Source organism: Balaenoptera physalus, assembly GCF_965194825.1.
Source record: "Balaenoptera physalus genome assembly, chromosome: 20".
Lineage (NCBI taxonomy): Eukaryota > Metazoa > Chordata > Mammalia > Artiodactyla > Balaenopteridae > Balaenoptera > Balaenoptera physalus.
This window is the reverse complement of record NC_138901.1, coordinates 50,222,959-50,246,066: the sequence shown is the minus strand read 5'-3', so window position 1 is coordinate 50,246,066 and position 23,108 is coordinate 50,222,959. Positions and strand designations below refer to the sequence as shown.

At 36.7% G+C, this 23,108-nt stretch overlaps 1 protein-coding gene across 2 annotated transcripts in view; it reads right to left on the bottom strand.

Annotated features, from left to right (window-relative positions):
- Positions 1 to 23,108, bottom strand: part of CPD (carboxypeptidase D) — a 71,742-nt gene that overhangs the window by 16,434 nt on the left and 32,200 nt on the right. For both annotated transcript variants that reach the window (XM_082443397.1, XM_082443396.1), the window contains exons 5-12: positions 21,698 to 22,047; positions 21,005 to 21,196; positions 18,774 to 18,941; positions 13,819 to 13,928; positions 5,290 to 5,392; positions 4,658 to 4,800; positions 3,365 to 3,534; positions 1,690 to 2,013 (exon numbers count right to left, since the gene is read on the bottom strand). In XM_082443397.1, the coding sequence (XP_082299523.1) occupies positions 1,690 to 2,013; positions 3,365 to 3,534; positions 4,658 to 4,800; positions 5,290 to 5,392; positions 13,819 to 13,928; positions 18,774 to 18,941; positions 21,005 to 21,196; positions 21,698 to 22,047 (1,560 nt within the window). The remainder of the gene's footprint in view (positions 1 to 1,689; positions 2,014 to 3,364; positions 3,535 to 4,657; positions 4,801 to 5,289; positions 5,393 to 13,818; positions 13,929 to 18,773; positions 18,942 to 21,004; positions 21,197 to 21,697; positions 22,048 to 23,108) is intronic.

The window sequence follows — 23,108 nt, the reverse complement described above, 5'->3', positions numbered from 1 at the left end:
CTATAATCTGTACTACTCTTTAGTTAATACATGTCTTTTTTTTTTTTGGCTGTGCCGCCTAGCATGTGGGATCCTAGTTCCCCGACAAGGGATCGAACCCGCGGCCCCTGCACTGGAAGCATGGAGTCTTAACCACTGGACCTCCACGGAAGTCCCTAGTTAACATATGTCTTTTAAGTTAACTCACTTAAATTTTTATTATGGAAATATTTAAATATACAGAAATGCAGAGCACCTTACTTTTAAAATCTAAATTAATTTACACAAATAAGACATTTTATACTTTAAATGAAGTACCAAGATTACAGCAAAACTAATTTAAAAGGCCTGTTTTCTTTGATATAAAGGGAGATTTACAAGAGTTAGATAGAAAAAAAATATTGGCATTAAATTGAGGATTAATAGAATAGACAAAGTACCGCTTTCTCACAATGGTATTTAATGATACTTAGCGACCGTTGGAGGACCACCTAAAACTGCCTTGTGTCCCACCACTGGCAGGTGTTGCATATTTGCTGGGGAAATATTTAACTAAGAAGTGCATGTTTAATTGAAAGGTTAAAAAAAAAAAACTTAAATGAACTAAGTAAATGGATAGCAAAACAATGTCCAATTTTTTGTTTTAAAATAAGAAAGTCTGTAACGTCTATATGGCACTAACATGGACAGTATTAAAACCTGACCTGGGCAGAAATGTTCAAGAGTCAGTTGCAGAAGAGAGGTAATTGGTATTGCCAAAGTAAATATCAGTCTTTGCAATTACAGACATTATAAACCAGTATTTGAGAAAGTAAATTTACTGGTAAAATTAAAAGAACCAATGAAGGAAAAAAAGTGAAAAAGTGAAAGGCTAGTTAATGTTCATTAGGTTTGTAGTAGAGAACTGTAAGTTCAGGGCAAAATGTAAAGTAAAGGCCCTAAAATAGGCAAATAATAGGAATCAACAAATCAAGGAAATAGTTTTGAGACAGTGAAAGTGAAGCAGAGAAGCCTAAGAAGTGAAGGTAAAAGTTGTCTCAGCCATCAGTTTTACATAAGCCAGTACTGCATGTTTTCCCAGAACCCTCAATCACATATGTCCCTAAGGCTTCAGGGAACCATGACTCTGAGTAGAGACTAAAGCACAGAAAATGACAGCCAACCAGGCTTCATTTTCTAATTTGAAGAAAAGGTTAAACATGATCCCTGACAAGTGAGCTCATAGTTCCAAATTTGTCCCTGCCCCCAGCAAAATGAAACAAACTAAATAATATTTAGTCAGAATGTGAATCTGCAGCTGAGAAGTAGAAAGGGTTTTGAAATCAAAGTAATCATTAGAAAGAATGATTTTACATTTTCTGGAGGCACAGGCCACACATTGCTAAACTAGCAAGTAATTCTGCTCCAATGTTTCTCATAAAAGTTTCCAAGATTCATTGTTAGAAAGATCTCCAAGCAAACATCTGTTTCAAAATAAGTGAAATCCAACTCTCTACACATTCAGCTCCCAAATATCTCTAAATAGATTACAAGAACCATTTAATGTGGCTTATGCTAAATGTAACCTCTTTAAAATGAAGAAAGAAGGAAGGAAGGAAGGAAGGAAGGAAGGGAGGGAGGGAGAGAGGAAGGAAGGAAGGAAGAAAGAGCGAGGGAAGGAGAAAGGGAGAAAGAAAGAGGAAAACAAGGCAGCAAGAAGGTGACACTTACTTGGTAAGATTTGTAATATGTGGATAGTTCATCACAAGTCCTCTCAGAAACTCTGATAAGTCCTTGTATGAATGGTATCGATAAAGAGCCAGATTTGAGGAGGAGCGTAACATGAAGGCTTCCAAACCATTCTCAGCTGAAAGGTCTTTAATTAAAGTTTCAAACTCTTTAGTAGTCGGATCGCTGGCACCCTCATTGTTGGTGCTGTCCCCCTTGCCTTTCTTTGATTCATTGTTTGAATCTGTTGAAGATCGAACAAGTGTGAAGTTGACCTGAACAGCACCTTCACTGTTTACGGTCACATTCTTGGTAACTGGATTATACCTGCAATAAAGGAGACAGATCAGAGCCACGCTTCTGCAGCTGGAGTACCCAAACCCTGGGAAAACAGAGGTGTGCAGATGATATGTGAATCCTTGAGATAAATGTGGTGCATCTCCCTAAAGGGTCAAATTGTTAACTTTGTGATAATTTAAGATTTGTTTTAAACATTAACGAAGACCATACAAGGGTAGACTATAAAACATAAATGAGTTTTTAAGATTAAATATATGACTTCAAAAGAAAGCTCATGCTTGCAGTGTATACTCCCATATTTCCTGGAATCTGAGTTCACTTGTCTGTCATCAGGGAGTATGGTGGAAAAAGTTTGAGAAGTACTAACTTAGGACATTCTCTGCCAAACGCATCATTCTTGCCCCATTTTTCAGATACCTTGATGCTTTGTTTTTTCCAATACTATGCCAAAACTGAAAAAAACCAGAATAGACTTCTTTACTCCTTAAAGTTCTAACCCATTCATTTACAGACCACTTGATATTTGAAAAACATTTTTTAAAAAAAGGTAACAATAACTTTAAATGTTTCCATGTATTTACCCTTACTTCAATGAGTGTTCAAACTAACTCTTCAGAAATAAGAGAGCTAGTAGGGGGAGGGGAAAATATTCTGTGGGAACACCTACATGTATCAAATATAAAAAAGAAAACTACAAGAGGATAAAAATGATAAGTTTCGACTAAAAAGTAAGGTGGCTCCAGTTCTAAGGTATTTGTAAAGGAGGAGGAACATAAGGAATGTTAAGTTTTTTCCAAGGGAAAAGGTCATAAGTTAATTTTTTCTTTTCAAGTAAATATATCTTTGTGGTGAGAAAAACTGTAAAAAATATGAAAATGGCTTTTCTCAGAGAATTAGCAGTAAGTAAGAAAATCTCACTCATGCGAGAAGGCAAAGGTACAATAATAAAAAATAAGTGTCTGTGAAAGAGTTTTAAAAGGGTACAAATGTAAAGTGGTGGTATTTTGGGGACAACATGACTAGAAGTATGCAGAAGTCTTTTTTTCCCTACTAACAAGTACTTCCCAGAACTGTTACCCATAGTGAAGGACATCAGTCACTATTGCTTTACATCTGGACAGGGGAAGGTGACCTGAGAGGATGAAGGTAAAAGAGGGTACTGTTCAAAGTGAGTAATTTCACAGATTTCTTACATCTGATGGTTCATGTACTCACTGTGCCACCAGAGAAGAGTCAAATGTGTAACCAGCTCTAAACCTCTCAGCGTTAAACTCAAGGTTGCTTAGCCTCTACAGGGCTTTCTGGCAATAATCTTTTAGAATGGAACTATGCTTGTTTCATCTCCAAGCACTCAATTACAAAGCATTCAGTAACTCACCCTCGAGCAGATGCTGTGATTTTATAAGTTCCTGGAACCAACAGACGCCAGTAATCTCCAGTTTTGTAAGTAGTTACTGGGTGATTAATTTCAGCAACACTAATGGTGGCATTTAATATACCTCTGCCATCTGTGGCATCTAGGACGAATCCTTTGACACCCTGATGAACCTGGATAAAGCACAAGAACACCCAGATTTTACTGATAAAGATCATCATCTAATTATTTTGGGAGTTCACATCCAAAATAACAGATTGTTAAATAATGTAAACATGTAGAACAAATAGGAATTCAGGGGCTCAGAGTAAAGCTAAATGTAACCGCCCATTAAACAAAATATTTCAGTTTCTGAAAGGCTAGTTTTTCATAAGTTAGACTTGTCTTTATCTTCCTATCAGCTACAGAAAGACATTTTGAGGACAAGTGGAGGAAATTTGAACATGGATTAGGTATTAGGTAGTATAGGGAGTTACTGTTAATTTTCTTAGGTGAGATAATAGCAATTGGAGAAGTCAGGTAGGAGAATTAACCTTATTTTTAGAAGATGTATTCCGAAATACTTTGGGATAAATATCATAACACCTGCAATTTATACTGAAATAGTTCAACAAAAGTGTGTGTGTGTTTATATATATATAAAATACAAATGCAGCAAAGTATAAAAATTGTTAAACCTAGGTAAAGGAATAGTAGTATTTATTGTTAGTCTTATAATTTTTCCTGATGTTTACAAATTTTCAGAATAAAATGTTCTAAAAAATTAGTATGCAAACTCACAGCCATTATGCCACTCTACTCAGCAAAGTACTGGCACAAAGTATTAGTCAGATTATCCTAATAATTTTAACCACTATCAGCATATTTCTTATAGTCTTTACCTATCAGCCACAATGCACATCCAAACAAAAGGAAATTAATCGTTTCACAGTAAACCAATGGCAAAAAAAAAAAAAAAAAATTTACCCCATAGCCCATCTTTATCACTTGACAAATTCTTAGGCATGTACCCAATCTATAGTAGCCTTTTATAAAGACAAGGGTAAAAAGTGACCACTAACCATTAAGTGCAAAACATCATCACTATATTGTTTAATCATTTTTAACTCTTCTCCACGCATATAAATAAACTCATTTACATCCATGAATTTTCTAGATAAATATACGAAAACATGAATAGGTCAAACTGGAATTCAAATGAGGTGTATTCTAAAATCAATGCATGAAAACCACATGTACACACAAAAATCTTCTTGCTCTTGGGAGAAATTTCATACGTCACTCCAGAATCGTCACCTGTTTCAGAAACTGGATTAGAGATCTTCGATTCTGTTCCCAAAATTTTGGCAGATCTTTCTCAAATGGGTATTTCACACAACCAAGTTCAATAGTCACTTCAAAGCAGTTTGTTTGTAAATAGTTCCAGTCCTGCATACCACCTGAAGGATAAAAATTTTAAATCAGTTACTCTGAAGAAGTTCTAACTAGCTCAGATCCCAAATTGTAAGCAACATTCCTAGTAAAAAGCCAAATTCATCTTTTATCAGCATGGCTGAAAACCAATAATGCGTTCATTTGAGAGCTCTCTGATGCCTGTGGTACAGGTAAAACATCTGTACTTTCATGTTCAGGAAGAATTCAAGTGTAGTTCACACTCTTCTTCTTAGCACATCTAAAGTTCTTTGTAATAGCCAGCGGTAAAATATAACACTTTCATGAAGTTTCAGTACATTATTTTACTCAAAAGTCAAAGTGCACCAAATATTAAAAATAGTTGAAACGGTAATTTGAATGTTTTAAACTATTTATACAATATTTTTAAAAGAATGATTCTTTCTCAAAATTAAAAAATCAGTAACAGGCAGTACCATCCAGGGGGACAGAAAATCCATCAAGTTATACGGTCTTAATATAAAAGAATGTTTTACCTGGGACATTGTACCAACTGGCTCCATTTGTTATTCCATGAGGAAAATATTCATTAGGGTACATATTCTTGCAAGGTCTACCTTGAAACATCTGGGAATTTTCCTGGAAAAAAGAAAAAAAAGAATCTTTACTTGTATTTGTTTGTATCTGCATCAAAAAACATGGGAAGGATAAAGAAAGATAGGAAGAGTGGTTACCAATAGGGTATATGTGGGGGTGGATGGAGTCATGGGAAGCAGTGACTTACTACCTACTTTTTAATATCAAAACTAAACAGTTTATGCTCTGTAAAAAAAAAAAAAAGTGAAGACTTCATTTATTACTTGTAATTACAAGTAATATAAAAATCCAACCCAACCCCTCTCAAAAACAAAAACAACACTGTTCATATTCGTACTTTCATTTCATGATCTCAAGAAGCTTAAAGTCCAAAAGAGGTAATTCACACATAATGGAAAGTAAGCATCTTTCTCTGACTTCTTGGGGACTAAGGTAGCCCCTCTGTGCTTTGACTGCACTCTGTACAATTATTTTATCCTGTCAAAACTGGTTGCACCTCTTTTCCCCCTAAAGACAATACACTACTCCTTGAAACAGTTTGTGTCTTTGTGTCCTCGGCATCCAGCAGTGTCTACATAGCACATGTGCAATTGCTTGTTCCATGGAGAGTAAGAAAAACTGCCATAGAAGCACAAATAAACACTATTGGAAGCTAGAGGAGAGAAAGATTATTTCTGACTAGAGTGGCAGGGGAATTTTCCTGAAGAAATTAAGCTTTGAAAGATGGTCAAAACTTCATTTCTCTCTTTTGTAAATAGAAAAAGAAAAAAAGTACAGAAAAGTGTAAAGAGAAAAGTAATTTCTCACTTTCCCATCACTGAGAATTAACCATTTAACTTTAAAATATACAAAACAACCCCCTTTCGTAAACTTAACATACCAATTACAGGCTTATGATCCCACCACTCTGTTATCAAATGAAAGCTATTGTTTTAGGTTACTGGAATATTTGTGTACATGCTCTTTTACTCTCTGGTTTTTCCACTAAACACTTGCACACATCTTCTATGTCTCTATATCCCTATCTCCATTTCCATCAATATCTATCCATTTGATTATAAATTATATAGATGTACTACTGTACTAATTAATATAGTATGTATATTACAAACCTGCATTAAAAAAAACATTTTAAAAACAGAACTTCTAATATATTCTTCCTACATCTTAACAGATCATCTAGTATAAATCCCACTCTAGACACCACAGTTCTAGGCAATTGCTGTTAACATTTTGACTTTTTTCTCAGAGCAATAAGGAACTTGTGAAGATTTCTGATGGAAGGGTGATATATGATATATTCATGGCTCTAGGAAGTTTATTCTGATAATAATGTGAAAAAATGGACCAAAGCCAGGGAGATTCATCAGAGTACTACTGAAATAATCCAACTGAGAGATAATGAGCATCTGAAAAGTTGTGACAGATTGGTTTTACCATGTGTATTTTACCATCTTCTTTAATTCTCACTACTCTACTTTGATAATTTTTTTTAAAAAAACTAATTAAAAATTTTAAAGCAAACAGTTTGACAACTTAAAGAAGACAGGGGGTGAGGATGTAGGTGTCCAGTCTCAGTCCATATATAAAGAGTCTAAAATATATACCAAGATAGTAAATGATTCTCTTCTTTTTGCTTGGCTATCGTCTCTAATCTTTTTATAATAACTTTCATTATATGAAACAACTTTTTGAAGAGGCATTTACATAGTGGTGACAGCTAAAGCAACTGGGTGCAATTGCCAAGACAGTAAAAATGGCTAAGGACAGAATATGGAGGGGAGGAAAAAAAGTAAAAGAGAGAGGTTGAGCCACTGAAAGAGAAAGAAGGAAGCAAAGCTCTCTGCTATATAATGTAACAGAGATCAAGGGGAGAAGACAAGAGCGTTAGACTTCAGAGGTCAAGAACATTAAAAAAAAATAGACTTCTGGTAACCTTTGAGGGGTCACTTCCAGGTAAAACAATGTAGGCAGAAGACAGATGACAAGAAACTGAGGCATGAGAGAACAATAAGGAAGTGGAGATAAGTAGAGACTATTCATTTTTCTTATTCTTTTCTTTTGACTTCTTTTGAACTAATTTTAGAGTTGCAGAAAAGTTGCAAAAATAGTACAGAGAGTTTTATATACCTTTGATCCAGCTTTCCCTGATGTTAGCATCTTATATAACCATAGCACAATTATCAAAACAAGGAAATTAACACTGGCATGTTACTATTAACTAAATAACCTATATTTTATTCAAATATCACCAGTCTTCCACTAATGCCTCCTTGAAATTTTCTCTTCACTTACTATGTCACACTGTATAGCTCCATTTTTTCACTTTCACTTAATTGAATTCATTGAATTTCATTATACTTAAAATATAATAAAAGTTATTGTAGAAAGATTAGAAAATTGAGGCAAGCCAAAAGAAAAAAATATAAACCTAGAGATCACCAATCATTTAATATTTTGGCATATAACTTTTGACGTTTTTTTAGCCTACATATGAATTGAGCATGGATACCCCACCCCTGAGTCTTCTCTAGGTTCTCAAAATCTGCTATATTGAAATATAATTCACACACCACACAACTCACGCATTTGAAGTATACAACTCAACGGTCCTTGGTATATTCACTCAGTTGTGTGACCATCACCACAGTAAATTTTAGGACATTTTCATGACCCCCAAATAAACCTGTACCCATCAGCACTCCCCATTTCCTCCCAACCTCTTCCCTGCCCCTCCCTACATCCCAAGCCCAAGGCAATTACCAGTCTATTTTCTGTCTCTGGATTTGCCTATTCTGGACATTTCATGTAAATGGAATCACACAATATGTAGTCTCTTGTGACTGGCTGCTTTCACCTAGCATGTTTTCAAGGGTCATCTAAGTTGTAGTTTGTATCAGTACTTTATTTTTTTTTTTTATGACTGAATAGTATTGCATTGCATGGACATATCACACTTTGTTTATCCACTTATCACTTGATGGACATGTGGGTTGTGTCCATTTTGGCTATTATGGATAATGCTGCTACGAACATTTGTGTACAAGTTTTGTGTGGACTATGTTTTCATTTCTCTTGGGCATATACTTAGGAGTGGGATTGTCAGGCCCTATGATAATTCTATATTTAACATTTTGAGGAACCGCAAGATTGTTTTCCAAAGCAGTTGTACCATTTTACATTCGCACCAGCAATGCACAAGGGTTCCAATTTCTCCACATCCTTACCAACCCTTGTTATTTTCTTTCTTTTTTTTTTAAACTATAGCCATCCTAGTGGGTAAAAAGTAGTATCTCATTGTTGTTTTGATTTGCATTTCCCTGATGGCTAATGATACTGAGCACCTTTTTGTGAGCTTGTCGGTCATTTGTATATTTCTTTGGAGGAATGTGTATTCAGATTCTTTGCCCATTTTCAATTGGATTGTCTTTTTATTATTTAGTTGTAAGAGTTCATTATATATTTTAGACATGGATCCTTATCAGATATATAGTATTCTCCTGTGCTGTGGGTTGTCTTTTTACTTCCTTGATTATTATCTGTTATATTTTGAGTGATGTCTCCTCCAAAAGATATGTTGAAGTCCTCACCCCCAAAACCTCATAATGTGACTGTATTTAATTACAGAGGTAATCAAGTTAAAATGAGGTAATTACGGTGGGCCCTAATCCAATATGACTGGTATCTTTATAAAAAGGGAAAATTTGGACACAGACAACAGGGAGAATGCCATGTGAAGACAGAGGACTGGGATAATCCATCTAGAAACCAGTGAATGGCAAAGACTGCCAGAAAAACACCAGAAGCTAGGAATAGGCAAGGAAGGATCCCCTTCCAGGTTTCAAGGGAGCATGGCCCTGCCAACATCTCGATTTTGGACTTCTAGACTCTAGAACTGTGAGACGAAAAATGGTTACAGTAGTTCTAGGAAACTAACACAGTATCCTTTGCAGCAAAAAAGTATTAAAGTTTGTTGATGTCCAGTATGTCTTTTTTCTGTCACTTGTGCTTTTGATGTCACATCTAGGAAAACATTGTCTAACCCAAGGTCACAAAAATTTACTTCTATATTTTTTCCTAAAAGTCTTACAGTTTACATTTAGGTCTATGATCCATTTTGAGATAATTTTGGGGTATGATATCAGGAAGAGGTCCGAATTTATTCTTTTGCATGTGAATATCCAGTTTTCCATAACCATTTAGTGAAAAGATTTTTCTATCCCCATTGAATTGTCTTGGTGCCCTTGTTGAAAAATCAATTGACCATAAATGTAAGAGTTTATGTCTGGACTATCAATTTTATTTCTTTGATGTGTATATGTCCATCTTTTTTTTTTAACATTTTTATTGGAGTATAATTGATTGCTCTACAATGGTGTGTTAGTTTCTGCTTTATAACAAAATGAATCACCATACATATACATATATCCCCATATCTCCTCCCTCCCACCCTCCCTATCCCATCCCTCTAGGTGGTCACAAAGCACCGAGCTGATCTCCCTGTGCTATGCAGCTGCTTCCCACTAGCTATCGATTTTACATTTGGTAGTGTATATATGTCCATGCCACTCTCTCACTTCGTTCCAGCTTACCTTTCCCCCTTCCCGTGTCCTCAAGTCCATTCTCTACGTCTGCATCTTTATTCCTGTCCTGCCCCTAGGTTCTTCAGAACCATTTTTTTTTTTTAAGATTCCATATATTTGTGTTAGCATGTGGTATTTGCTTTTCTCTTTCTGACTTACTTCACTCTGTATGACAGACTCTAGGTCCATCCACCTCACTACAAATAACTCAATTTCGTTTCTTTTTATGGTTGAGTAACATTCCATTGTATATATGTGCCATGTATATGTCCATCTTTATTCCCGTATCACAGTGTCTTAATTACCACAGTCTTGTAGTAAGTTTGAAATTGGGAGATGTGAGGTCTTTAGCCCTTACAATTTATTCTTCATTTTTAGAGATAATTTTCTTTTTCTTCCATTACTTTCCTGAGTTCTATCAACTCTCCTTCATTTCTTCCTGTTTCTTTTTTCATTCCTGTTTTAATTTTTTAAATATCTGAGCCTATGTGGTTTTTCATATTCTCAGTGTGTGTTTGGGTATAGTCAATCTGCCTGGAGTGTAAACTTATAGTTTTCTTCTGCTTCTTGATTGTTTTTTGGTAGTGGTAAGGTTTCCTCAGGTGATATGTGTGAAATTTCATTTCCTGATTTTTTCTGCAATGGTTCTTCATGTTTTTTTTTTACCTCTTGTTCATTTTTATTATACTGAGCTGTTTCACATGATTCCTAGTTAATGGTGCCCTTTTTCTGTCAGTCTAGCAGTCAAGGTATTTTAATGTGGGTTTTTTTTTTGTTTGCTTATTTGCCTTGGTATAAGGGTGGAGCTCTGAGTCCTCTGATTTTATGGTTCTCTTCTGTCTTGGACAACCCTACATTTCCCCCCTTTTCTCTTTCCCCTTCACTATCTAATTGTCAAAGGGCACTTCTTCATTTCTTTTTGCTTTTCTTCTCCCCCAGAAGCTATGAGTTTGGAAGATTTTCCTTTAAATCCAGCTGTCCTTTTAAATTGTGCCTATCCCTTTAAGTACACCAGATCCTTTAATTTGCATGTACTTTGAAACCCCTTCCCTATATTCCAGTGCTTTCATCTGCCCAGTTACTATCTTAGTATTTTCAGATTTAGGTTTCAGACGTAGCGTGTTTTCAATGTTTGGTGGTCCTTCCAAATCACTTTTATGCCTGCCGTTCCTTAAACCCCCCTCTTTTGTCTTCACAGATTTTCTTGGTCTGCTTTTCCTTACCATGAAGCCTTGTGGCAGGGGAAAGGTGGCTGGGTGCACAATCGATCATGATAGATCACAGTCAAGAGAAAGGAGGCTGGAGTAAAGATTGAGGAATTTAATTGTCACCTTCCCATTTACAACAGAAGAAACAAAGACAAAGAGGAGGCAGGGTGCTGTGGGATCAAGAAATGAAGAAGAGAGATCAGCCAAGATGGTGGAGTAGAAAGACCCTGAGCTCACCTCCTCTCACGAGCACACCAAACTCACAACTATTTGCAGAACAACCATCAGTGAAAAAGACCGAAACCTATCAGAAAAGATCTTCTACAACTAAAGACGTAAAGAAGGAACCGCAACGAGATGGGTTGTGGACCATCTTGGACTCGTGATATAGTCAAGTCCCATATCCGTGGGTGGGCGGCCCACAGACTGGAGAATAATTATATTGCAGAGGTTTTCCCACAGGAGTGAGAGTTCTGAATCCCCATCTCGCTCCCCAGCCCGGGGTCCTGCATAGGGAAGATGAGCCTCTAGAGCATCTGGCTCTAAAGGCCAGTGAGGCTTAATTTCAAGAGTCCCACAGGACTGGGGGAAACAGAAACTTCACTTAAAATTTAAACTTCACTTAAAATTGTGAATCACCATATTATATACCTGTAACTTATATAATATTATACATCAAATATACTTCAATTTAAAAAAATTAGGAGGAAAAAAAGAAATGCAGAATATGGGTAAAACACAAATAAACAATAATTGAGAAGACAGAATCAGAATGAACGCACATCAGATTATTCACAGTTCCACTTTAGTTCAAGGCAAAGTGATCCACTGAGAATAAGACAAACAAAGCTGGGATTAGAAGGCTCAGGTAGAGGATGAAGGCTCAGAATCACCATAGTGGGAAATGAGCCAGGGAGTCAAGTAGCAAAATGTGAAATATTGCCAGGTAGAACTGAGGGCTCAGCTGAGGTTAGAGAGCACTGCATATACATAGTATAGTCAATTGCCATGACTGTGTGACTTTTCTGGGATGTAGAAGAGAGATGATTGTAATTAGTAAGCGTTGGACATTGGCAAGGCAGGTATGTCAAAAGGGTATAAAAGATCCTAAGGTGTAGGTGAGTGCATCACTGAAAGGTATGTCCATAGGTATAGGCTGGGTAGAAAGGAAATCAAATCAAAAGGGTTAAAGGTCAAAGAAATATAAAAAGAGGCTAAGGAATGAGAAGTTACAAAGAGGATGAAAAGTGGAACTGTAATAATGGATAGAATGTGATGGGGATATGTGTATAATCTGATCACTTAGTTTTTATTTTGATGATTGGAGGATATCTCATTTTCGTTTTATTATTTCATGTACATCCCTCTAAAATGGCATGCCCAAACAGAAGACAACTACACTTTAAGGTGAAATAATAGATGTACTCCCCTATTAGAAACTCTGAACAATCTCACAAGATCCACTTGTAGAGAATGAGGGAGTGGGAAAAATAGAATGACAGAAAGGTGTGATTAGAGAGCACAGAGCTGCAGTAATAATCTTCGTTTATCTATGACCAATAAAGTCACAGACTGAGTCAGTAGTAAGACCAAAAACTGAAACTAACAAGCCTAGTTCTCAAGCCTCAACTTTTAACACGCTTTCTAAGAACAACTTTTAAACTAAAATTTCACACATACACACACACACAGATATAACATTTCTGATTATGAAAGTAATGTGTGTTCATTATAGGAAGTTTAGAAAATACAGAAATTTCTACTTGCTCCTTTGCAATATGTTACTACTAGGCTCTTAAATACCTTAGACCAGGGGTCCCCAACCCCCAGGCTGCGGACTGGTACCAGTCCCTGGCCTGTTAGGAACCGGGCCACACAGCAGGAGGTGAGCGGCCACCAAGCGAGCAAAGCTTCATCTGCCGCTCCCCATCACTCGCGTTACTGCCTAAACCACCCCCGACTCCCCACCCCTGTCCATGGAAAAACTGTCTTCCCCGAAACTGGTCCCTGGTGCCACAAAGGTTGGAGACTGCTTCCTTAGACTATAGGTTGGCAATTTTTTTCTGTAAAGGGTCAGATAGTAAAAACTTTTGGCTTTACAGGCTCTAAAGTGTCTGTTGCAATGACTCAACCCTGCCCTCCGCATCTATTGAGATGATTGCAGCGTTTTTCTTCTTTAGTCTGTTAATATGGTGAATTACACTGACTTATTTTCAAATGTTAAACAAGAAAGCAGCAATGGACAATATTTTAAAGAACGGATGTGCTGTATGTCAATAAAACTTTATTTACAAGAACAGGTGGTAGGCTGGATTTAGTCCCAGAGTTATAACTTGTCAACCCCACCTTAGACTACTTTACGAGGTTTATATTTAGTACTTCTCAAATGAAATAAACTAGCAGTTTGTTTAATTTATTATGTTCCAGGGACTGTGCTAAAAGCTGTGGATGAAAAGACATTACCTGAACTTCATGGTTAATGGGGAAACACATGCAGTATGTTTAAAAGTGAGGTGGGAAACAGAGGAGAAAAAGAGGTAAGGTTGTCTGAAAGGAATCATGGAAGGCTTAACAGAGAAGAAAGCACTTGACCTGAGTCTTGTAGGACTTTGTTTTAACGCATTTTTTAAATGAAAAATGAATTTTTATAGCATTTTATGTTTAAGCACAAGCCTACCTTGGAATAAGAAAGTGCTATTTGTTGAAATACAGCATCATCTGGTGATTTACTATATGTGGCAAGCCCTTGTTCATCATCATCAAAAGGGTAGTTAACCACCAAAGAACCTATGAGGGAAATGAACAAAATGTATTGTGTTATTTCTTTCAAGACGGAGCATTAACACAAAGTAAGCTTTTCACAATACTGCCAGAGACAGGAAACCAGTACAATTTTCCAAGGTTAATTTCCTCAATAGAAATGAAGAAGTTGCTAATTTCCTCAATAGAAAATCAAAGTGGATAAATAAACTATTAAATAGCTATGCATGACACTTAAAGGTTGCCTTAACTGGAAAGGTCTTGGGAGTTTGCCTGAACTTACAGGCATACTTTACATGTTAGAACTGAAACCAGAAGTATACAGGCTTAATTTAAACAATTTTACTTTTGTAATATTTAGGATCAGAAAAATTGAGCAAAATTTGGTACTTTTTCACTAAAATTCAGACATTTATAAGGTCATGTCATGGAATTTTAAACTAAGAAAGGACCCTTGAAGTCCGATTGACCCACCCTCTTCATTTTGCAGATGTGGAATCTAAAATGGAGAGGCTAAACAACAAATGTATGGATAGTAGAGCCAGTCCTGACCTTCATCCAGAAAAAAATGCTAAAAATTTCTCTTATGCTCATATTATAAATTAGTCAATTGGAGTTATATCATATGGTTTTTCATGACCTAAAATACAGAGTGATGTTTTATAACATATATAAAGGATATCAACTCCCTTCATGCTCCCCATAGGACATAAAGCAATTAGGGTGCTTCTCAGGCAGGAGCCCTGAGCCCACCCCCCCACCATAGGATCAAATCCCTTATTTTCCTATCAGTCACATCATTTTCATTTGTCCACGTGCCCATTTATTCTGCCTTGATTAGGCCACTCATCTTTGCCTTTTTTGTCATGCCACTTCCTGGGCATGGAAGTGAAGGAACAAAATTCAGCTTGAATCCAGATGAAGTAATCCTGTGGTAACAAATACCAGCAAACATTCATATATTTTAAAAAATTTTTCTTTAAGAAACAAGTATGAAGAACTATGCTCATTTTATTCCCCAAAATAGTTCTAACAAGATAAGTGTACTTCAACACCTGTTCTTAGACAAATCAGTCCAAAAAAATTTAATTTCACCCTGGATCTATGACTCATGCCTAAAAATTACAACAGAAAAAAGTCAACTTCTACTTAATATTGTCTTTCAAATGGCTAATTTTCTAAGGCCAAAAAAAAGTCATAAAAGACTTACAATACTCCTACAAAAGTTTATTTAAAAAATAATTAGTATCGGGACTTCCCTGGTGGCGCAGTGGTTGGGAATCCACCTGCCAATGCAGGGGACAAGGGTTCAAGCCCTGGTCTGGGAGGATCCCACATGCTGCGGAGCAACTGGGCCCATGCGCCACAACTGCTGAGCCTGCGCTCTGGAGCCCATGCTCCTAGAGCCTGGCTCAGCAACAGGAGAGGCCACCACAATGAGAGCCCCACGCACCACAACAAGGGGTGGCCCCCGCTCGCCGCAACTAGAGAGGGCCCGCGCACAGCAATGAAGACCCAACGCAGCCAAGAATGAATAAATAAATAAATAAATAATAAATTAAAAAAAAATTAGTATCAACACAAAGAGCATGAGCTATTTTAAAAAAGATAAATCTGACTTCATCAATATTAAAAACTTTTGTGCATCAAAGGACATTATTAAGAAAATTAAAATAAACCTATAGAATGGGAGAAAATATTTGCAAATCAGCAATTTGATAAGGGTCTAGAATCCAGACTATATAAAGAAGTCCTGCAACTCAACAAAAAGATGAAAAACCCAATTAACAATGGGCAAAAGACTTGAACAGATATTTCTCCAAATAAGATATACAAACGGCCAACAAGCACACAAAAAGATGCTCAGCATCATTAGCCATCAGGGAGATGCAAATCTAAATTTCAGGGGGATATCACCTTTCACCCACTAAAATAGCTATAATCAAAAAAAAAAAAATTAACAAGGTAAGGATGTGGAAAAACTGGAACCCTCATACATTGCTGGTGGGAATATAAAATGGTTCTGCTACTGTGGAACAGTTTGGCAGTTCATCAAAAAGCTAAACATGGAATTACCATATGATGGTATTTCCATCAAAAAGCCAAGATAACCCAAAAGAATTGAAAACAGGGACTCAGATATTGTCTGCCAATGTTCATAGTGGTATTATTCATAATAGTAAAAAGTAAAAATAACCCAAATGTCCATCAACAGATAAACAGATAAACAAATTGTGGTATATACATACAATGGAAAATTATTCAGTCATAAAAAGAAATAAAGTACTAACATATGCTACAATATGAATGAACCTTGAAAACACTATGCTAAGTGAAAGAAGACAGACACAAAAGGTCATATATTATATGATTTCATTTCTATGAAATATCCAAAACAGGCAAATCCATAGAGACAGAACACAGATTGGTGGTTACCAGGGCTTGAGGGGCATGGGGAATAGAAAGCAACTGCTTAATGGGTAAGGGGTTTCCTTTTGGGGAGGTGAAAATGTTTTGGAACAAGATAGAGATGGTGGTTGCACAGCATTGTGAATGCACTAAATGTCACTGAATTATTTACCTTAACATGGTTAGTGTTGTATGAATTTCACCTAAATAAAATATTAATATCAAAAATTACAAAAAGAAATATTACTTTTCTCTATATTCTTTCAAAATCCTTCTAAATTGTTAAGTTGGCAGCAAAGAATTCCTCTGTTAAATTTCTTTGCCAAGATTTCAAAACTCATTTAAAGATTTTAAGATGAGAAAGCAAAATACGTCATGGAAAGAAACATATCTACGTGATTGAAGATGTATCCCCCACCATGCCAAGGTCTTGATACCACATGTAAACATCTGTCAATTATTTTCACTGGAATGTAACTAATATTAAGTTTTCAGATTTAGCCAACATGATGTGATGTATTTTTTGCAGAATATTTTTAAAAGCTCAAAATAAAAAATATTTTCTGTCAAACATGGTATACGATTAATAAAGTAAGAAAAAAGCCAAAAAAATTATTTTGCTAACGAGGCTGCAACTTCATAATTCCTGTTTGGGTCTTTGAGAATCGTCCATGATTACCAATTATAGAAGTATTTTCTCCTACTATTAGCAAGCTTTCAAAGTCATTTTTGGAGAATCTCAATTTACTTCTTAAATACAAATATCCATAAGTGTGTACTGTCATTTCTAAAATGGCAGGTTAATCTATATGCCATCAAATCTTGACTGTGATACTTCCTTGGATAATCCAACAAATGTGGACACTAAATTTCTTACCTATTGCCCCTGGTGTTAATACCTTCACTCTTTTTTTTTTTTAATTTATTGAGATATAATTCACATACCATATAATCCATCCACTTAAAGTATATAATTCACTGTTGCTTAGTATATTCACAGGGTTGTACAACCATCACTACTTCCTAATTACAGAACATTTCATTACTGAAAAAAAAAAAAACCCATACCCATTAGCAGTCACGCCCCATTCTCTCCCACCACTATCCTCTACAGCTTGAGGCAACTGCTAATCTATTTTCTATCTCTATGGATTTGCCTATTTCTGCACATTTCATAAAAAATGTAATCATACAGTATATGGTTTCTTATGACTGGCTTCTATCACCTACCATGCTTTCAAGACTCATCTATGCTGTAGCATACATCAGTCCTTCATTCCTTTTCACAGCCAAATAACATTCAATTGTATACCACATTTTATTTATCTGATTGTTAGTCAGTGGACATTTGGGTTATTTATTCTTCCTGGTTATTATGAATAGTGCTACTATGAACGTCCACATACCAGTTTACATGTAGACATGTGTTTTCAGGTCTCTACGGTACTGACACTTATTCCCACAACCCTAGTTGGACACTGTGATGATTTTTTGTTGTTGTTGTTGTTTATTTATTTATTTTTGGCTGCGTTGGGTCCTTGTCGCAGCATACGGGCTTTCTCTAGATGTGGCATGCGGCGGGGCCTACTCTTCATTGCGGTGCCCAGGCTTCTTGTTGTGGTGGCTTCTCTTGTTGCAGAGCATGGGCTCTTGGCACGTGGGCTTCAGTTGTTGTGGCATCTGGGCTCAGTAGTTGTGGCTCACAGGCTCTAGAGCACTTAGCTGCTCCGTGGCAGGCGGGCCCTTCCCGGGCCAGGGCTCGAGCCCGTGTCCTCTGTGTTGGCAGGTGGATTCTTAACCACTGAGCCACCAGGGAAGCCTCATTGTGATCATTTTTAATCTTGACCTCTCATCCTATTCAACTAAGTTACTGCTGAATTATATGGAGGTGTATAAACTCAGATACTACATGAGAATGAGGTCATTGTGCTACAGTTAAATACACAGCAGATAAAAGATAAGAGAATGTCAAAATCTAAACCTACATAAAAGGGCATATTAAACTTTAGGGAGAAATAGGACTAAACATTTGGATCTGTTAGTGTTTAATTTTTATAAATGACAAAGAACATGTTACCAAATTCCCAGTGAGAGGGATAAATATAAAACATTTGTGAGGGATAAATATAAAACACTTGAAGAACTAAGTGAGAAAGAAATGGAGGGAGGGAGAAGGAGGAAAAGGGAAGGAGAGGTGGAGGGTGAGAGACAGAGAAAGAGAGGGAGGCAGGGTAGATGGCAGGAGGGAGAATGGAGGAGTACTGGGGGGGGGGGTGGGGGAGGAACGGGGAAAACAGCCAGGAAACTGGCTTAAAAAGTAATGAGAAAAGACATTTATTGTTGTCTGCCATAAAAGCAATAACAGGCTTAAGATAGCCTAAGACTATAAACAGATAAACTTTCACCAGGATTTTCAAATGCTCTCAACAAGAATTAATTAGTGGAATATCAAGTTGCTATTACCTCCATGCAGGTTTGCTGACAGCACAAATGGATAGGCCTTCATCCAGCTCATTACAGCAATAGTTTCTGGTTGGGTAGGATCTGTGATCTGAATGAACTGATCTGGGAAATTTCGGTTCAGGTCAAAGTTGTTGCTGTTGTTTCTGCCGACTACACTTATTGAATCTCCTGTATGATAAAAGATTCAAATTTAAGCCATGTTTCATTTATATTTTAATCCAATACATACTACTTCAGCTATCTTAACTCAAAGGTAAATGTGCACACATCAGGCTTCACTATGATCAAACACACTATGATTGAAACCGCGTAGGACCCTGTGGGGCCTTCCCAGGTTAAAAAAGCCCCTCTGTATCCTGTATTTCTTGTTTGTAGAAAAAAGGCTTTAGTCTCCTAGGCCTTCCCTGAGTTCCAAAGAGCAGGCATAAGCAGTTACTAATTAGGGAAGTGAGGAAATTCAGAAGTAAATGAAAAGCAGTTAAGCAAGAAAAGTAATGACAACAATTCAGGATTAAAAACAAGAGTCCTAGTTCTTACTCAAGGGATATACATAACAATCTAACATGTATCCTTGAGTTGTTCTGCAGGATGTAAGACCCTGACCCAGTAGGGGAAGGTGACTATGTGCTGAGCACAAGCATGTAGACCCCAGACTGGTTGGAACCAGAAGCCTGATGATTAAGATTCCCGAAACATCACCCTGTTACCTCCACACCACCAATCAATCAGAAGAAAGTCATGCACCCTGTACCCTCACCCCAAATGTTGCCTTTAAAAATCCTTCCCTGAAAGCCATTGAGAAGTTCGGGTCTTTTGAGCATGAGCTGCCCATTCTCCTTGTTTAGTGCCTGCAGATAAATCCTGTACTTTCCTTCACCACAACCTCATATCAGTAAATTGGCTTTGCTCTGCAGCAGGTGAGAGGATCCAAGTTCAGTTGGGTAACGTGATTAAAACACACATCGTTTTTACATTGTACATTAAAAAAAATGTATCTCTTCTAGATCTTTTGAATAGAAAGGTAAAACCATTATCCTTTCATTTCTGCCTCTGGTCATACTTTGAGGGGAAAAACTCCAACCATATGAATTATATTAAAATATTGCTCATCTGTCAATAACCCACATACAGTGACATGATCACAATGTTGAGTGGGCATGACTGGCATGAGGGGGACTCTATTGTACTGGTATACAGGTCACTAAAACAATGTAAATAAACAGACCAGATGAAAAGAAAAAAGTTGCAGTATGCTTACATTAAAGTGATAACAAAAAGGTAAAGTTAGTCAAGAATATAGTTGGAAGGGAGGAGGAGAAAGGGTTCAACTAAAGCTTATTCCATTTTACTATGGGATGAGAGCCCTATTATTGTCATTATAATGAGAAAATGAATGCAAGTGAATGAAGAAAACCTACTAGAGGGCTCACTAGTAGTAAGTAGTTCCATCTTTCAGAAAGGTCTCAAGGGAGGAATGTGGAAGGGATTTGTGAGGCTGACAGAGAATAAGGTCCTTAGGGAAAGAATCTAAATAATATATATAAGGATTAACCTGGTCATTCACTAATCGATTCTCTCAGTGTTCAGTCAGTGAGAGTAATAAACCACGTGGCTGCATATTCATATTGTGGTATCTTTTCTACTCACTGGTATCACTGCCTGGAAGGAATCACAGGTTGGGAAAAGATGGATTCTCACTCTCCTAGTGTTCTGCATAATGTGGCCCATGTAAGAAAGTTGCTCTCCCTGCCCTTACTATAATGCCCTAGGAAAGATGGGCTAGCCCAGAGGAGGCAGAGGAATGGGAAGTCAATAACTTAGCAGGTTTAGATTATACATGCATGGGGAGTAGAAATGGCAGTCAAAACAGAGTCACTGGCTTAAAAAATATTTGGTTTGAGTTTTCACTTATGAGATAAAGTTCCCAATACAATAATTTAACAAAAATTACTGTTAAAATGGAACAATTTGTAAAAATCTTACATTATTTTAGTAAATAAGAGCCATTACCAAAGTAGAGAACTTCATTAAATATAAACTTGATGACATAATTGTTGAATGAACTAGCCTATCTTACAAGAATACAAAAGCTAGAACCAATGATAAATTATAAGAATAAAAATAGGAAGAAATTTCAGGGAAACAACCAGTTCAAATTCTTTTCTATCCCCAAATAATTATGCCATATAATAATCAAAAAGGTTAAGCACTAATAGACAGCTATTCTTTACCTTCCTGGGCCTTTTCATACCCATCAGGATTCATGGATGGCATAAGGTGAATTCTAGTGTTAAGAACCAAATCTGTTACATCGGGATCTGTTCCAAAGTTCTTACAAAGGTATTCGATGAGGTTCAGTAACAGTTCTCTTCCAACCACTTCATTGCCATGCATATTTCCAATGTACTTAAATTCTGGTTCACCTGAAAATAAAGTAATTACATGGAAGACGTTTTTTCCTCTTCATTAATCCTAGACTCTCTCTACTTTTTCCCCAACACATACAAAGACCCTGAACCAAAGATTTAAGATATATTTTGGCAAAAGAAACAGGAAAAAGCATCGTATAAAGCAGTCCTTACTAATATATACGTCTGAGCAAGCTCAAAGCATATATACATATGTGTGTGTGTGTATATATATATATATATATATATATATATATACACATACATACATATATATGCCATATTATATGAAAATAAAAGTACTATTAGCAGAAAGAATCTAATTATGCAGTATGTTAAACTTTGTGCATAATATGGATTATCAAATGGATTTTCTTCTTTTCTAGGAAAAAATTGGTTACGTTTTCTTTGATCCAGTTATACATACAATAGGTGACCTTTCTAGATGAAGCAAAGCAATATAGCACATAGCTCTGAGAAGCAATCTGAAATTATGCGTGAAACTACACCAATTACCTGGTTCATGGACACCTGGATTATCAGATATCTCCATTACATAAAGTTCTCTTGACTCTACCGATTTTCCCAATGAATAAAGCCGGGTGATGTTAGGATATTCATTGGCAAACCTTCTCAAGAAGATTTCCATATCAGGGAAGTGGTGGTGGTGAAAGTCCTGTGGCTGAACTGGCTGGTGGGAGGACTGTGTTCCAAGAGGACTATTAGATATAGCAACTGTGCTAGCAGTTACTACAACCTCAGTTGTGTCAGGGACTACTGAAGCCACAGTTGGCCGAAGGGGAAAATTCACCTTTGTGGCTGGTCCTTCTTTCACTATTATGTTATTAACCGTCAGTGGCATATACCTGAAAAGAAAAGTTTGAAAAAGTAGATGGCTTGGAGTTAAATTGAAACAGACAATGCTTTAACATTATAAAAGTACAATAGCCTTTTCATACTCTTGCGCTTAGGCTATCGAAAGTCATATCAAATAAAGATAAATGTGTAAATTCAAGACTTTTAGCGTATTATCTCACAAAGAATTCCAGATTAAGTCTTTAAAGAATTATTTATCTTACCATCCTTTCATTCCACACATTACAATGCTTATAAAAAATTACATTCAAAGGAGAGAATACGATGAAAAATGAAGGTCGTTAATCCATTGTAACCATTGCTACAATACTCAAAGTAGGGATAAATGATCCAATTCTTTGCAGTGCCTTATCAGACTGACATTCCAACTACTTTACCAAATGGGAAAGTTCAAAATTAAAGGTAATTTATTTGCTAAAGGTAAATCCTTAGCAAAATGAGCTTCCAGAAATGTTTCCAGAGGAGGTGGGGAACCACTCATGTCATGTATTAGAAAGCTGATGGTGAGACAGCTCTTCAAAATGTCTTTCATAGAGCCCTGAGTTTCTTCTACCTTGGTATTCAATTAGCCTTGCGGCAATGCTTTACACAGCTGACCATCAAGCTTTTTTTTTTTTTTTTTTTTAATTTTATTTATTTATTTATGGCTGTGTTGGGTCTTCATTTCTGTGTGAGGGCTTTCTGTAGTTGCGGCAAGTGGGGGCCACTCTTCATCGCGGTGCGCGGGCCTCTCACTACCGCGGCCTCTCTTGTTGCGGAGCACAGGCTCCAGACACGCAGGCTCAGCAATTGTGGCTCATGGGCCTAGTTGCTCCGCGGCATGTGGGATCTTCCCAGACCAGGGCTCGAACCCGTGACCCCTGCATTGGCAGGCAGATTCTCAACCTCTGTGCCACCAGGGAAGCCCCATCAAGCTTTTAAAACTGTCCTTCCTCCCAATTTTACAACGATGCTTCATATCCAGTTGTATTGTTAATGTGACAAAAGATCCACCATAGTATTTTCTCATTATAAAGGGGGAAAAAAATCAGAAAACAAGGAAAAATAAAAG